Source organism: Trachurus trachurus, assembly GCF_905171665.1.
Source record: "Trachurus trachurus genome assembly, chromosome: 7".
Lineage (NCBI taxonomy): Eukaryota > Metazoa > Chordata > Actinopteri > Carangiformes > Carangidae > Trachurus > Trachurus trachurus.
Window position 1 is genome coordinate 4706054 of NC_139901.1, and position 17153 is coordinate 4723206.

Genomic DNA, 17153 nt, shown 5'->3' on the forward strand with positions numbered 1-17153 from the left:
TTGACCATTTTTTAAATTTGCCTTGACAGCTGCTGCCTGGCTTTGACTCCCTGAGTCTATTTGAGAAGACACACAGCAGGTCTCAATATCAGACAATTAGCTCACTGAGTTAGGAGCTGGTTCTTGGTGTCAGAGGATGTAGGTTCAAGACCCAACAAGGGAGTTGACTAAAATACCAGATGGTCTTTGTGAAACAAATGTACAAAATCTCAGAGTCACCGTAGGCGTTTGACAAATATCATATGTTTACCTCTTTTTACACTGGTGTCAAATCTGCCTGCACGACAGTGAATGGCTTACTCAATTTGTGAAGCCACCATAGTATTGCCACTTGCCAATTAGCTCAGTGCGATAGACAATGGTCTTTGGTTCCAGATGTTGCGGGTTTAATCCTCAACTGGTGCAAAGTGAACATTACAAGGTCAACTTCCCTGTCTTCCTATTCTCCTGTTTGTTGTTCAGAATTTGCCAAAATATAGCCCGGATGCGACGCATTGCTGCGCAGCAGCTATAATTATTATAAGTTCTTCTAATACATCCATGCCCCAGAGACAGAACTGCCCAGCTCCGCTTCTGCAATACCACCATCTACTGACATAAATGTGTATTGCTTCAATACAAAACAATGTGTAATGTTGTGTGTCTGTGTACTATGTTAGAATGGTTCAAGTCCTTAACAGGCAGACTGTTTACATTGAGAAACCATGTAGCATTTTCCAACTCACTACAGTATCATCATTTTCTGCTGGTTTAAGGCGATGCCTGTGTGTTTCCTGTATAGACCCAGGTTGTATTTCTCTCATTTCATTATCTTGGTCATCAGGTCACCTGCATCCGACTTGGTGGGAACTTAGCCTCCATCCACAGCGCTGAGGAAAACAAGTTTGTCAGGGACCTGATTCAGAAAAGGAGGGGCTCTGATAGAGTTATCTGGATTGGAGCCCATGACAGCATGAAGGTGAGACATTTAAAGACAAAGGATCTGATGTGCCCTGTGCTTAAAGAGGTAACCCGTGCTTTCTCTTCCAGGACTCCACATGGATGTGGACTGATGGCTCAAAGTTTGACTACAAAGTCTGGAATAAAGGGGAACCCAACAACTATTCAGGACGACCAGAAAACTGTGTCGAGATGAATCATCATCTTGGTGGTATTTATGATTTCTTGACCTTTTACTGGTGATTTGTGTTCTCTGAAGGGGACTTGATTTCTGGAGCCTTGTAACAATGGACAGATCATAACATACTTTATACAACAGTTAGTTCCGACCGGTCCCAACCGAGCAATTTGATTGGACAACGAGACATTCCATAGTGCTGATATACAGTATAACAGCACTGGGACTTTTCACAGACATAATCACTCCGCTGTTCAGCTGGACAGGAGCTAAGTCAGAGCCACGCTCCCCATACAGGAGCTGCCCCATCTCTCTGCTGCTGCTGCTGCTGCTGCTGCTGCTGCTGCTGCTGCTGCTGCTACAGTTAGAAACGGACCTGAACATTAAAACCCGGACCTGACCTGGTCCGTCTCATTGGTGATAAGTCTCTACTAAACCCGGCTGGGGAAAAAATCGCCGCGGGGGCAACTACGTTTTGACGGTGATGTGTTTTGATATTAGCATTAGCTGTTGTTAGCCACGTAGCTCAGCTACTTAGCTTCAACTGTGTTTATATTGATTACATAGATGATAAACAAATGTAATACGGTATCGATAACGTCTCTGTATGTCTTCACGCTGGTCCTGTTGCTCCGGTGCTAATCAGACACGGGCTCAGAACCAGAACCAGCACTGGAAGCAGCTCGGTGGAAAACCTATTAGCTAGTAGCAAGCTAGTATGAAATGTTTATGTGTTGCCTGGCAACAGCCTTGTCTCCCTTCCAGTTGCAGAACTATTTCTGTTGGCGGAGCCAAATAAATGATTAAATAAACAAACAAATCATAATCTCTTGTAGTTTATTACTGTTCTAAAAATGCGCTCGTAGTAGGGTTGCCAACCGTCCCTTGAAATACGGAATCGTCCCGTATTTGGAGACTAAAAGACATGTCCCTTATTGAACTGATACGGGACGCACTTTGTCCCGTATTTTTGAAAATCCATGTCGGGCGATTTTTATTAATGACCCAGTGCAGTTGTGACTGCCGCTGCTGACTCGAGTAGCATGTGTCTGCAGACCCGGAGACCGCAGATTCAGACCCGCACGTTTGGACCCGCAGGTTCAGACCCCTTGGTTTTCTGCTACAGTGCCCCCTGGTTTGTGTTATGCTAATGTTACCTGCTCGGAACATGGACGTGCAGACCACGGAAAAAGGTATTGAACGGTTAATCAGTTTGTTTCATGTCATAAAAGTTTTTGTTGAAAATGCGATCTGCAGCGTAACGAACGTTTGACTTATAATAGGTTTACAATTAGCCTTATGCACGTCAAATGCTAACCAAGCTTAGCATTTTTCTGCTAGAAGCTCTCTTGACATATTGTTTTTAATGAAACTGAAACGGTTAATACCGTGTGCATTAAATTAAACACAAATAAAACAGCCTATGTGTAGGTCGTTGGTACTGCCACTGTAGACTCACGTACTGCAACTTTATGCTACAACATGTTGTTTTTATTGACGTTTGTATTTTTTTCTCTAGACAAATTGCTCAGCAAATTGATCCTGGATAGAGAGGACAGGACATGAAATTCCAGTAATGTCCACTTATTTTTATTCATTAGGGCCTCGCCAGACATGTGGGAACGACTGTGGGATTTTGTTTTTCTCACGGTAAGGTTTCTTGTGAAAGTATAAGCACTGCAGGCATCAGTCAACAATGTAAATTGATGGTTCTTCTATTCCAGTATTTATAATTTTGTCTGTTTTCAGTGACGTGGACGAGTTTTGCAGGAGGCTGAAGGCAGATGAGGAAAGAAGGAGCACTGCCATAATATAAAGACTATTTGTGAAAGCCTGTGCAATAAAACATTTGAAACCATTTCATTCCATTCAATTCATTGTGGGCTATTTTAAGACTGTTTTGTCATTATAACCCCAGGAGGTTAATCATTTATTTAGTCCAAAAGATTAAAAAAAAAGTTTAAAAGTAATCCAAGCTTCACAAACAATTAGATCTTAGTGTTTTATTTGGATTATATTTATTTAGTCCAAAGGATTTTTTAAAAGTTTAAAAGTAATCCAAGCTTAACAAACAATTAGATCTTCGTGTTTTATTTATTTATTTAGTCCAAAATCTTTTTTAAAAGTTTAAAAGTAGTCTAAACTTCACAAACAATTAGATTATTGGTGTTTTATTTCGACTTTGCCCTGTTGAAAATCCATAAGAAGGGGTCTGAACGGTCCAGACTGTGGAGTTGCAGTTTTACAGTCAGCCAGTAGGGGTCTCTACAAGGGGTCTGAACCTGCGGGTCCAAACGTGCGGGTCTGAATCTGCGGTCTCCGGGTCTGCAGAGACATACTATTGGCTGACTCTGCCTGTCTCAATGAGCCTCTCATTGACCAATGGGACACCGTTATGTTGCTGGGTCGCTTAAGTGTTGCTCGGATACGCCTGCGAAGCCGCTTTCATTGATGTGACTGATGCAAGTGCGGTGGCGAAAAAAAAAACGACCGCAGACGTGTAGAAAAGAACGGGAAAAGAAACACAAATGGCAGGAAAACGTGAGAGATCATTTATACAGAGCCAACCGCACATCTCCCAATTAAATGTCTGCATTAGTCACGGAGGAATCTCTGAGGATAAACAGCCTGGGTCAGGACTCAGACAACCACAGTGGAAGGAGATCTTCAGAGGAGTTAGGGAGTTTGTTCTTCACCAGGTAGGCTATTTCAGGAGGCTGATATAGCATGTATTAATAATTATATTTATTTTGACTCAAATCTGGTTGATAGATAGGTTAGCAGTGACAGAGAAGACGGCAATCTGAAAGTATAGCTCAGTGTTTTTCAACTTTGGGGTCGGGACCCCATGTGGGGTCGCCTGGAATTCAAATGGGGTCGCCTGAAATGTCTAGTAATTGATAAAAATATTTTTTAAACTAATTATTATTCTTTTTAAAATTATGATTAAAACACCACACACAACCCTAAACAACTGTATTCTATAGTTTCACTTTCTCAAATTTAAATCGAGTTGCAGCATTAGAAATATCTGAGCTGGTGCATCTGGATTGACAGGGTCGCCAGAAATTTGTGATGTCAAAAAGGGGTCACGAGCCAGAAAAGGTTGGGAACCACTGATGAACCACAGCAAAGCTGTCAGGAAGGCCTGTTGCAAGATGTTTAATCACATGTAATTCACTGCTCCTCAAAGTAACCTTAACTGTTAGACTGCTTGACTAAAATATTAATAATGATAATAATAATAAAAATCATGTTGTATTTATTTATGCCCAACCTTCCGCACCTGCACCTGCGCCCGCCCCCGCCTCCCCGTGCGTGCCCGATGTCCCCTGTCCCTTATTTTCACTTCAGAGAGTTGGCAACCCTAGCTCGTAGCACTGTTGTATAAAAGCAATATCACACTCGAGGTCGTGCTGTTGTACTGTATATCAGCACGGTGTGATTATCTGCGGCACTCGGCCTGCGGCCTCGTGCCTACGACCGAATCACAGCCGTGCTGATATACAGTACAACAGCACTCCCTCTCGTGTGATATTGCTTAAATATAAGTGTGACCAATGTTGTTCTGTGGAGCTGCCCTGAGCGGGTTTTGAATGCTAACCGTTTCGCCAAGAGGCCAATGGCCACTTGACAAGTTGGTTCGCACGTCTTTTATGGGTGAGTGAATTTAACTTCAGTACCACTAACCACCACACGCTGTCACTTCTCCTTACTGGTACTATACCCGCAGACCTCCGTTACATACGGAAGAACAACCAGTAAGTCAAATGACTGCTGGCTCTGCCCTGTTCAGAGATCGGAGAGAAAAAAAACAGCCACATGTCTTCTTTCACCTGAGTCATTATACAGACAAAACCTTTCTGGGTCAAATAAGCAGCTGCACTTTGTTTAACATTAGATATAATTATTAGCTTCATACATCCAGCTCCACTTAGATTGGCACAGTGAGACACACAAAAATAATAATTATAGCTGCTGCGCAGCAATGATCGTGGCCGGGCAATTTTTTTAATAGACAAAATTAGGCAATTTGAAAGTGAAAGTTGCAAAGCCGTAGCACATATGGTTGATCTGTTAAGAATTTATTTTCAGTTTTGAAATGTAGATACATGCTGTAACGCCAGTACGCCACCATCAGGACTATTGTCTTGTGTTGCTAGTTGACAAACTTCTGGCATTTGGATATGTCATCTTCATTACCCTTGCTGGGGCATGAACCCACAACCTCTGGCAACAACAACCAGCTCCTAACTCACTGAGCTAATTGTCTAGAAGTGAGTCCTTGTGTGTGACTTCTCAAATAGACTCAGGGAGTCATCACCCAGGCAGCAGTTGTCAAAATGTCAGAAATACAATTATCTAAACAGAGAGAAAGACAAAGAGGTAAAGAGACAGATCAGGTGGAAAATGCAACAACAAGGTTATTGAAGCAAGATACAAACCCACAACCTTGAGCCCGTCTGCAGGCCTCCTTGGCCGGGCAGACGTCCGTGCTCATCGCTAATAAACATACCCGCAGGTTTTTTAGACGTTTACCACCGTGTGGTTATTGTTTTTAAGAGATAAATGTTGGTCTCATTGATGAAATCTTACAATTGTGGCAGTTGGATTAGTTTGAATGAAAAGTGAAGCTGTGAGAAGGAGGAGGAGAGGAGGCGCAGTGCTGCGGAGCTCTGTAGTCTATGTGCACAAATCACCACATTTACATCAATAAATAACTGTTTACAATGAACTGACCAGTCTGCATATATTTTAAATGTATTTTATGAAGTTATATTACATGTTACATGGTTACAGTAGCCTACATGGCAAAGACTACTCTATACCATCTTTGGTTAGGGTGAGACTAGGTCATGGGCACATTTCATTACACACTGGTCAGATGCATACTGGAGATACTGGCAATTTGCCTACTGCAGATTTAGCTTTTGTTTGCATACTACATTTTGGCCAAATCAGTATAGGTACTAGTAGTAGACATCGTCATGGTAACGCAATGCTGAGGGAGTGGTTCATTTGCATTTAAAGGGAGGGGCCACTGAAACAGACCGTTTTGCACAGCCCTGTTTTTGAGAGGATGAACAGAATGCTGTGATGTTTGATCTTTGGGGTATTTTGACCGAAGCACGTCACAGACATGTCTTTAAGACACCCAGGAACTATTTTAGTTTGTGCAAAAAGGAGCATAATAGGTCCCCTTTACATCTGGTATTTTAATGTATCCTGTGTCACCCTTACTGGGAGTTGATCCCACAACCTTTGACACCAAGAACCAGCACCTATCTCACTAAGCTAATTGTCTTGAAGTGAGACATGGTGTGTGGCTTCTCAAATAGACTCAGGGAGTCACCGACCGGGCAGCATCTGTCGTAGCAGTTGTCGTAGCAGATTTCCAAAATTGTCAAAATGTCACAAATTGTATTATCTAAATAAAAATCTGATAAAACATAAATTGCATCTTGACACCATGGAAATGTTGGTGATTTGTTTTTAATGATAAGTATTTTCTTCATGAGAGAAAATCTGATGTTTAAAAATGTCACTCTTACATTGACTGTAGTTGTTCCCATGAGAGCAGAAATCAAAATGTTCTCAAAAATTTAGATTTTGAGATAAAATTCTGATATTTGCCAAACTTCATCAAGCACGACTCCAAAATATTCGAAATTTTTTTCAGGGAGATTGAAAATGTGTTTATCAAGAATTGGATGGTATATGTTTACAGTACAGTTTACAGTCAAACGTTTTCATGCACTGTAGGCTCAATTTTCGATAAATCAAAAATCTGTGTGGATTGTTTGTAGAGGACAGTCTTAAGATGCTCTCTAGCTAGTTTGGTGTCAATTGAGCAAAAATTGTGGGAGGAGATAGGTTTTATAAGATTTTGAAAATAACAGAGTGATGGACTCCATAATTTGTAATGAGTTTAAGTGAACAAAAGTTTCAGCAGTATTGGGGCGACATTTTGGCGAAGTTCCAAAACTGTAGCATGTACCGTTGCTTTGGTAGAAATTTTCAATTTTTTTAAATTTAAACTCTTATTGTGCCCCCCCCCCCCTAGGAGGGGGTGGCACATGTCCTTGGAGTTGAGTAAATCTGGCATGGGGTCGAACATTTCTGTGAAGTTTTTTTCACTGATGGACGTAGGACTTCCTAGTAAGAAGAAAGAAGAAAGAAGAACACTGAGAAAAACAATAGGGTCCTGGCAGCTGATGCTGCCCGGCCCGGCCCTAATTAAATAAAATCACAGGTGTCTAACAAACTAAGACTAGAAACCTTTTAAGGCCCAAATTAGCTGCAAGTTCAGATTCTTAGCAGGCTCAGTGAGCTCCAGTATGGGGAATAGTTTGTTGGTTCAACCTCTCAGAACAGACATAGATTTATGTTTGGGAAAATCAAAAATTTTATCCACAGCGCAGAATACAAGAGCAAAACAGCAGTTGTAGAGTTGTAAGAGCTCATAAATGTACAAAGATGTGTGATGTAGCTTGAACCCAAATACCCTAGTGAGGTACTAGTACAGAAAATGCTTGAAGCATCTTTTCTGATATGAATTTGTTGACACCAGGTTCAATCCAAGACATCTGAGGAGAGTAGAGCTCGGCCAGGCTCACAGGAGACACTGTTACTGCTGCGGCTCATTGCTGTCATCATTATCCATTCCTTTTTGATTCATTCATTAAACCATTTGATCGATGAAACATCCACTGGCACCGTCAAAACTAAAGTCCCTGAGCTTGAGTGACATTTTTTAAAACTGTGAAAAGTCAAAAGTGAAACAAGACTGAAATTACTTATATTTATAAACAGCTGCAGATTTTTTTTTTCTTTTTTACAGTTTATCGACTAAAATCATTTGAGCGTTTCACATAACTGTGATTAGTAATCTCACTTTAAAATAAATGAAAATAGTCCCCATTGGATCAAAACTGCCAGCGAGCAGTTTGTTTTGGAATCAACCTCTGAATGAACCAATGAGCTTGGAGAGAGCTGCAGACAGGAAGTGTTGTTTCACACAGCCGGGAAAACAATGACCCAGGTTGTTCCTGTCAAGCTCTGAGTGTATAATAAATTACTGATTGGCCCAATTGTCACATCATCTGTGTGTTCTAGGGCTGCCACAAACGATTATTTTGATAGTCGACTAGTCACCGACTATTTTTTTCGATTAGTCGACTAATCGGATCATACGTAAATTGAATGTAAAACATACAGTTTATCGCACCAGCATGCAGCTGCTCTCATATAACCATAGCTTTCAGCTTGAAGTGTTTAAGGTATATGCTAACTAAAAATAAAGACAATTAAGATGATAGTTCATTAAACTTTTAATGAAATATGCAGCTTTAACTGTAGCATAAAGTGCAAACAGCTGAGTAAAATAAGGATAAGGCACTGGCCTAAACAACACCAAAAATAAATACTTAAAGGTTTTTTAGGTTTTTCTTTCCTTCATTTGTCTCTGGCATTAAACATAGCTACATTTAAATAAAATGAGGTAGACACCTGAAACTAAGGAATTATTCACAATAATAAAGTTTTGGTAGGCCTATCATTCAAATATAACTTGTGCTCAGTGTAAATAATACTCGTTCTGTAAAAAAAAAAATCGAATAGTTTACCGTAAAACTTCAAATAATGGCCGAGTCCCAAATTGCCGCCGGTCCCAATTAACCGCCGGGTGTAGTAAAATATTTTTTATATTAAACGCCCATCCCAAATAAACGCCGGGTCAAACATTGTTTATCTGGTTGCCAAAAAATATTCTATGCAAATATAGCGGGTGTCTCTAAAGTCGGCCGAGGACCGACGAGACGCCTCTGGGCTGGTTGCTCCTGCCCGGTCTGTCCACTCCTCTCATCCGCACTTCAGCACCTGTCCTGGGGTCTCATTTATAACCGTTGCGTACGCACAAAACGGGGCTGAAAGTGGCGTACGTGACTTTTCACGCCAAGGTTGTGATCTATAAAAAACAAACTTGACGGGAGAATGTGCGCAGCTATAAGCAAACTCTGACCCATGCGTACGCATGGTTTGGAGGAAAAGGGGAATTGGCGACACAGACGGTGTGGTGGTGAACTGAAGTCAGACTCAGGAAATGATGATTGAGAAGAACGATTATGTTTTTATTATCGGCCGTCACACATTTAATTTCAACCCGTATGTGTTAGATCCATGTTGCCACGGTGATTTAATTCAACAGCGCCCTTATTTTGCATCGGACTGATGTTTCAGAAACATCTAATTAGAATCTAACTGAAAATTCAAAATCAAAATTCCTTCTCTATATTTAATCATCACCGTCTCTCTGTCATATTGTCCACTCCCAGAGCGCAGGAGGAGGAGAGGACGCCGCGGCTGCATGGGATAAATACATGTTGTAAATAACTATATGTTCCTATGATACTGTGTGAACATACTGTATGATCGAGAGTCAATTAAATCTCAAACCCTGGGGAAAAAAATCCAGTAGCTAATCGTTCGCACAATTGTTACATTCTGTTTTCTTGTTATCAAGAGAAGTGTCATGTTTGATCATTCCTCAGAATGTAACTGATTCCGCTAATTATTCAAAGTTTTATCGATCAGTCTAATTACTGTAAATAATACAGCGGTGAGCCCCGTGCGTAATTCTGCACCACGGCACCGCTGGAGGAGAAAGGATGGAGAGGGAGACCATGATGAATGGTTAATAACTCGTTTCAGATTAGAACTGTTGTCATTGTTGTAACTATGTGCCGAACCGGGTCCAGCATGTGAGAGGGCACCGCACCAAAACAACACCGCGTGCGCTCTGAGCCGCTGACGCCGTTAACAGCTGCAGCAACATGTCACGTCGCCACTTTCACACCTGCAGCTAATTCACAACACCGACAGAACAAGAGCACGTCAGGCTCATTGACATGCAGATCGCATTCATGTGGTGGTTTGCATTGACCATCTACGGTTAAAACAGGGCGTGTACAGGGCGGAACGTGAAGCGGATTCAGCTGCGCACACTTGTAGGAACTCTGTGATTTATAAAGGGAAGTTTGCTTGCAAGTGTGCGTACGCAGGGTTTTATAAGTCTGAATATTTACTGGCGCACGCAAAACTTGGCTTTTGGGCGTACGTACACTTTTAGTAACGATCCCACGCACAGTTTTATAAATGAGACCCCCGGGCTGCACAGTGTCGGCTCGGCTCAGCTCGGCTCGCTCCTCGTTTTAAATGACTTTACTCCTTTTAAAAGTAGCGTAAACAGCCTACTGTTCTCTGATTACTATGCGTATTTAGTTAGGCTATACGTTGCATTATTATTAGTTATAGGCCTACTTCATTCAATCAAAAAAAAAAAAAAAAAAGAAGGAAGGTGCTGAAGTGTGGGAGAGGAGTGGAGAGACTGGGTGTCCGCAGGGTTTTTGCAACTTGGGGCGGATCAGAGAGGGCAGAGGACCGTGGTACCTGTGCGGGCCAGGACGGCGAGACAGAGAACGAGTCCGCCCTGGCCGTATTTACAGTAATGCCTTGAGAAACGCACGTATCATTCCACCGCCGCCTGCCGCCAGAGTCCCTACGCAGGTCCCTAATAAACACCGGTTGATTTGAGCGATTTAAGCAAATAAACGCCCGGGCCTTTATTTGGTGTTTTACGGTATAAGACAATCGTCTTGTCTGAAGAAATGTAATGGCGCATTTCCACTAGCACGGTTCGGCTCGGTACGGCACGGCTCGGCGCGCTATTGCGTGTTTCCACTAGCACGCAGTACCTGCAACCGGGTACATTTTTGGTATCACCTCAGCCCTGGTTCCAAGCGAGCCGAAGCGTTACTAAAACGTGACGTCAGCCGACTGCCTTCCACTGATTGGCCGATGAGTGTCGTCACTGGAAGCGACGACCGACAACAGAAATGTTCCTGCTGAAGCCTGAAGCCTGTTATTACCAGAGAATTTCTAATATTGAGACTGGCTCTGTTATTACGTGACTTTATTAAGTTTTAATATTTTTTCATGCGAGAAAGTAACTGTTTAGATCCCCATGTGCGGTTAGTTTATCCAAACGACGGCTGTTTAGAAGTTTGCCCCGATGTTTTTCGGAGAAGTGAAGCTCCAGGTCCGAGCAGCGACCGGTTCATCACAGAGGCAGCAGCCCGGCTCCTGACGTGCTCCGCCGGCCAGCCTACCATCGTCACCCCGAGGAGAACAGACCGCTAATTAACTTCCCCGATGGCTTTTAGAGGTTTACCACCGGCTGGTTAAACTCTTAAATGTTGGTCTCATTGATGAAATCTAACAATTGTGGCTGTAGCAGAAGTTTGTTTGTGGTTAGACAGAAGAGCAGCAATGCCTTGGGGTCTGTACGCACAGAAAACACCACATTTACATCAATAAATAAATGTTTTACAATGAACCAGGTCGATCTCAGAGCTGGTAGACTCTCCGGTAAGGCATATTGAATGGTTAAATGCCGTTAACGGGACGAGAGCAGTCAAAACGGCGGTTTAAAGCTAGCTACAGCGAGGGTAGGTTCACTTCCTGTTTACAAAGTAAAAGCACCAATTCTATCGTAATGGCTTTCCTTATGATAAAAGGCAACGGGTATTTTATTTTGTGAAAATAACCGGAAGTGCGTTGCTCACTACGGCTAGCTTTAGTAACGCCGACTTCGTTGAAACAAAATTGTAAACAGCTGGTATTTTGTCAGTTTTTCAACACGGTGGGGATCTAAACCACTACTTTCTCGCCTGAAAATGATTCAAATGTTGCTAAAGTTATATATTTACAGAGTTTAGAGCGTTGCTCGGCGCCGTGTAAATGACGTCACGGCGGCACTAGTGATACTCAGTTGTAATGGAAACACAACCAAACCGAGCCGAGCCGTGCCGTGCCGAGCCGTACCGAGCCGAGCCGTGCTAGTGGAAATGCGCCATTAATGTCCCTTTTTACTATCACAGAAGGAGAAACATGGAAAGACTCCACCAGAAAGTTCTGTGTGAAACTGTCAAATGAAAACAAGTGAAACTGAGGTGCAGCTCAAACTCTGCAAGGTGCGGACTGTGATGAGAAGCTACCGAAAAATATTGACGTAGATTTACGCCGGGAGAGAAGACTTCCTCGTTAAGATGAGCGCTCATTACGTGACCAGGACCGCTGTGACCAGACGCGGTATTAACGTTCCAATATAAGTCCGCGGTTTTATTTTTAAATGACGAACGGCTGTTTTTCAGTCCGTGATTTAAAACGGTGGAGCGGCGGTACCGCTCCTGGTATCACTTCTCATTTAAAATGACAGAGAGAGAGAGAGAGAGAGAGGGGAGCGGTGGTGGCGGCGGCGGGGGGGAGGGACGGTGGGGGGCTACACCGGTGCCGCTTGATGACGGACAAGACAGGTAGAGAGAGAAAAGAGAGAACACCTGTACTAACTCACCTTGAGTGAGTGAGTGAGTGAGTGCACGTGTGTGTGTGTGTGTGTGTGTGTGTGTGGTGGGCGGCTGCAGCGGCGGCTGCGTGTGTGGAAGGTGCCGCAGCAGTTTTGTACGGAGCCCGTGATATATCATGGAATAAAAAAAATATAAGTCGTTCCCACGAAATAGCAAGTCGTTCCCACGAAATAGTAATTTGTTCCCACAAAATAGTAATTCGTTCCCACGAAATAGTAAGTCGTTCCCACGAAATACCTAAATCGTGGGAACGAATTACTATTTCGTTCCCACGAAATAGATATAACCTGAGCACGAAATACTAATCCTACTCCTGGACACATATGCGCCGATTCCGTGGGCGCTCCGGTGCACGGGCAGCCACCCACTGACCAGGTTGAGCACCCACTGAGGGGGCACGCCACCAGATGTGCATTTCTCCGTGCCGCCTCAGCCCCTCAGCTGTGTGTCTGTGGGTAGCTCGTGTGTGCGTAGCCTGTGTCAATGTGTGTATTAACACTAGAACCGCCAACATTTTAATCCCCCTTAAAACGCCACAGCGGTCTCCTCATGTGTAATTACATTGTTTCCAGTGTCCCGACCAGGTGATGTTCAGAGTTTAATCATAAATATAAGCGCCGCTGTTTCATTATTTTAACCTATTTACAGCTGCGTCACCTTTACTTTGAAAGTCCAGTGGAGCTGAGCGTCAGGAGCTTATTATATATTAGGCTATAGCCTATATATTTCATTTTATATACAGTCAGTCACCGCTGAAAGAAGTTGTGCGCTCGCAGTAGGACAGACAATCAGATGGATAATTGGTAAAGTTAATAGTTTCACTTAATGTGGCCATTAATAAATTAATTCTAATGTTTCGCCTTATATGTCAGTGTTACCCAAACGCAAATCTTGAATAGGTCTCCGCTGTTTTCACATTTAAAAAGGTCTTTGTTATCTTTGTACAGAGACAATATGAGATTTGCTTGTAGTGCAGCACCTAAAAAAACCCACTGTAGACTATTCAGCCTCGCTTCCAATAAAACACACACTCGCGTTATTGCGATCAGTGAACAATATAAAACACTATTTAAAATGACAGAAAGGTACAATTGGGTCATTTCACAGAGGACTAAACTCAAAAGAAACCACTGGAGCACTCCATATAGCTAATGCAGAGGTTTAATAAAGGTGCACAACACCTAAAGTTTCGATGCGGTGTGCGTCTTCATCAGAGGTAAGCCGAACATAGGGTGACACAGCTGGTTATATAGTCACTACCTGGTGTTCATTCATTACATTGGCAATGATGTTCTTACACTCACCAAATGGGCAATACTTGATCAAAGGGCAACTTAGATCCAAGAATACCAAGAATAGGCTTCCTTCGCATTACAGGCCACGGTGATCCCCTTATTGCAGCGACCTGGCTCTCAATAGTCTATAGTCTACAGGACCCAGAGGGATTAACACTAGAACCGCCAAGACGGTCTCACAGACCGTTTGTGTTTTTCTTATGTAAATTACTCTGTTTACATTAAACCTACAGGTCTTCCAGTCCGTGACTTTTCCTAAATATATGTGTTTAATGGTTTCTGAAGCTTACAACTTATTAAAATGAAACACACTCGATTTCTGAGCAATTATACCTCGCACCGGCTGTTATAGATCGCTGTGTCCAGCTGTCATCACACAGCAATTATTACAATGTTTCCATTTTGCAGTTAGAGAGAGAGAGAGAGAGAGAGAGAGACCGGGTGTATACGGGCAATAACTGAAACAGGCCGGTTAGAAAAGAAAAAGGAAAATCAGAGAATACAGGATATGTCCAGGAGACTCCTCGGGACGTGAGGGAGGGGGGATCGGTTGGTGGCTCAGGTATTATAATGATGAGGATATTGCTGTCAGCTGACGTGTGCTCCGTGCAGATGTAACGGAGGTGCGCGGACTGTCTGTGTAACGGAGGTGCGTGGAGCTCCGTTACACAGACACTTCACAAACTTTATTTTGTGGGCTCAGGACAGACTAGATCATGATTAGTCTGTGTTAGATATAAAGCGCCATATATATATAGCACTCACTCTCGTTCATAATGATTATTGAATTATAACGTAATAATAGCCTAATTCTCTCGGCTGCTGTCCAGTCCGGTAATAACAGGTTTCTGTGGGCGTGGAGCCTAAACTAAGTAGTATCCAGGTAGAACAACTGTAAAACACTGGGGTTGATAACAAACTGACCTAGAAAAAATAAAAGTCCAGTGAACAGCGACATCGACTCTTGACATGAGAGCAGCACACGTGTCCAGATGCGTCACTTTCAACTGTAGGCAGAAGTGTGTGCTGTAGGTGCAACATCGGTGCTGTAACATCACTCAGTCTAACCCCCCAACCACATCCAATCAAGACCCCAACACAACATAATATGAAGAAGGACTAACACTACTAAAAATTCAATATTATTTTTTCCACTTACAGAACTGTTTGCGACTGGAAACAATGTAATTACACATGAGGAGACCACTGTGGCGTTTTAAGGGGGATTAGAATGTTGGCGGTTCTAGTGTTAATACACACATTGACACAGGCTACGCACACACAAGCTACCCACAGACACACAGCTGAGGGGCCGAGGCGGCACGGAGAAATGCACATCTGGTGGCGTGCCCCCTCAGTGGGTGCTCAACCTGGTCAGTGGGTGGCTGCTCGTGCACCGGAGCGCCCACGGAATCGGCGCATATGTGTCCAGGAGTAGGATTAGTATTTCGTGCTCACGTTATATCTATTTCGTGGGAACGAAATAGTAATTCGTTCCCACGATTTAGGTATTTCGTGGGAACGACTTACTATTTCGTGGGAACGAATTACTATTTTGTGGGAACGACTTACTATTTCGTGGGAACGACTTGCTATTTCGTGGGAACGACTTATATTTTTTTTATTCCATGATATATCACGGGCTCCGTAGTTTTGAGAGAAAAACGAAGTAAAAAAAAAAAAAAAAAAACGACGCATCGACTATTAAATTAGTTGTCGACGATTTTAATAGTCGACGTAGTCGTGACTAGTCGACTAATCGTGGCAGCCCTAGTGTGTTCCCCTGTTTAGTTGAGGTTTTTCCTGTTTTATTTTGAATTTCAGTGTCCGGTCTTCCTGTGTGTTCCCTGCTGTGATTACCTGTGTCTGATTGTAACACCCGTGGCTTACTTATGCTGCGTTTGAGACAAGTTGGAACTTGGATCTTTTCGACCTCTGACTTGAAAAAGTGAAATCAAACGCCACCTCAAGTCGGAGCTCCCACTTGGCTTAGTCGGACATCACATAACAATCTGCACCTGTGCAGAGCCACACCATCAACGGTAATACATCAATTAAAATGCCAAAATACATTAAAACGTTCCAGTCTGCCATGTTTTTGGTTATTCTACCTGGTGCATATTGAATGCTTTGAAGTCAGAACTCTGACTTTTCAACTGGGAAAGATCCGAGTTCCGAGTTGTCCGAATGCAGCGTTGACCTCAGTGTTCTCACACAGTTCCTATGTTTCAGATCTCTTGTTTTGTTCTTTGTGATTTCTCTGTTGTACCTTGTCAGTCTTGTTAACCTGTTGAACCTTTTTTTTGTTCTTTTCTGTTGTACTTTGAAGACCTTTCACCTTTTTGAATAAACTCTTCTGTTTGTCCGTCACTATGAGTGTTCTGCCTTCGGGTCCAGTTTCTTGCAACGCTGACAGAACAATCCGACCAAAGATGACCCCCAGCAGACCACTCCCCTAACCATATGATTACTCTTTTTTTTCAGTACTTTGCCTACCTGGCTGAAAAGACAGCCAAAAAGGATCTGCCTCCATCTGACTTTCTGGAAGGCCAAGCAGGAAGGTCTCCGCTAACAGCAGCCCCAGCCTCACCCACAGCTCCTGCAACCCCCCTACCCAGCGGAGACAAATCCCTTCAAGGGTAACTGGCTGGCAATGGGGGGACTCCACTCTGCTCAGCAGGCTTACAGAGCACGGCTAGCCCCAGACCAGCCAGAATGTCCTGGCCTGCTAGCTGTAGGCCTGCTAACCACCCCCATGTTCCTGTTGTGCCGGAGCCATCTCCAGTTCCGGTTGGGCCACAGCCATCTCCTGTTCTGATCTCCCCCAACGACTGGGACGCAGACTCCACGTCCCTCTCAGGCTGAGCTGCAACCCCCCACAGTCCCTTCTCTTGCAGAGCCGCAGCCCCGTCCAATCCCTTGTCTGGCTGGGCTGTAGCCACCTACCATACCCCCAGGGGTCAGTTCTAGGCCCGTTACTGTTCTCCCTTTATATGCTACCCCTGGGGTCGATATTTAGGAAACATGGCATCACTTTCCATTGCTTCGCGGATGATGTGCAGGTATACCTACCAGTGAAGGCCACCTCCAAAGAATCCTTCCATACAGTGTTCAATTGCATGACGGACATTAAAACATGGATGGACCTTAATTTCCTAAAATTAAATGAAAACAAAACAGAAATCATTCTATTTGGTCACCCTGACCTGGTCCAGGTCCTTGCCAGTTCCCTTGGTCCACTAGCACCTTACATAAGTTCCCAGGCTAGAAACCTTGGTGTTATTATTGATGGGACGTTCAAATTGGACAAGCAGATCA

General features: G+C 43.3%; 2 protein-coding genes across 3 annotated transcripts in view; one reads left to right on the forward strand and one right to left on the reverse strand.

Annotated features, from left to right (window-relative positions):
- LOC310988906 (galactose-specific lectin nattectin-like) overlaps nucleotides 1–16478 on the forward strand; it is a gene marked incomplete at its 3' end in the record, with an annotated part of 114190 nt that extends 97712 nt beyond the window's left edge. The window contains exons 7-8 of the mRNA XM_083975710.1: nucleotides 824–958; nucleotides 16320–16478. Of these exons, the coding sequence (XP_083831836.1) occupies nucleotides 824–958; nucleotides 16320–16478 (294 nt within the window). The remainder of the gene's footprint in view (nucleotides 1–823; nucleotides 959–16319) is intronic.
- The window catches only part of acss2 (acyl-CoA synthetase short chain family member 2), a 156711-nt gene that overhangs the window by 90075 nt on the left and 49483 nt on the right, over nucleotides 1–17153 (reverse strand). The window lies entirely within an intron of this gene.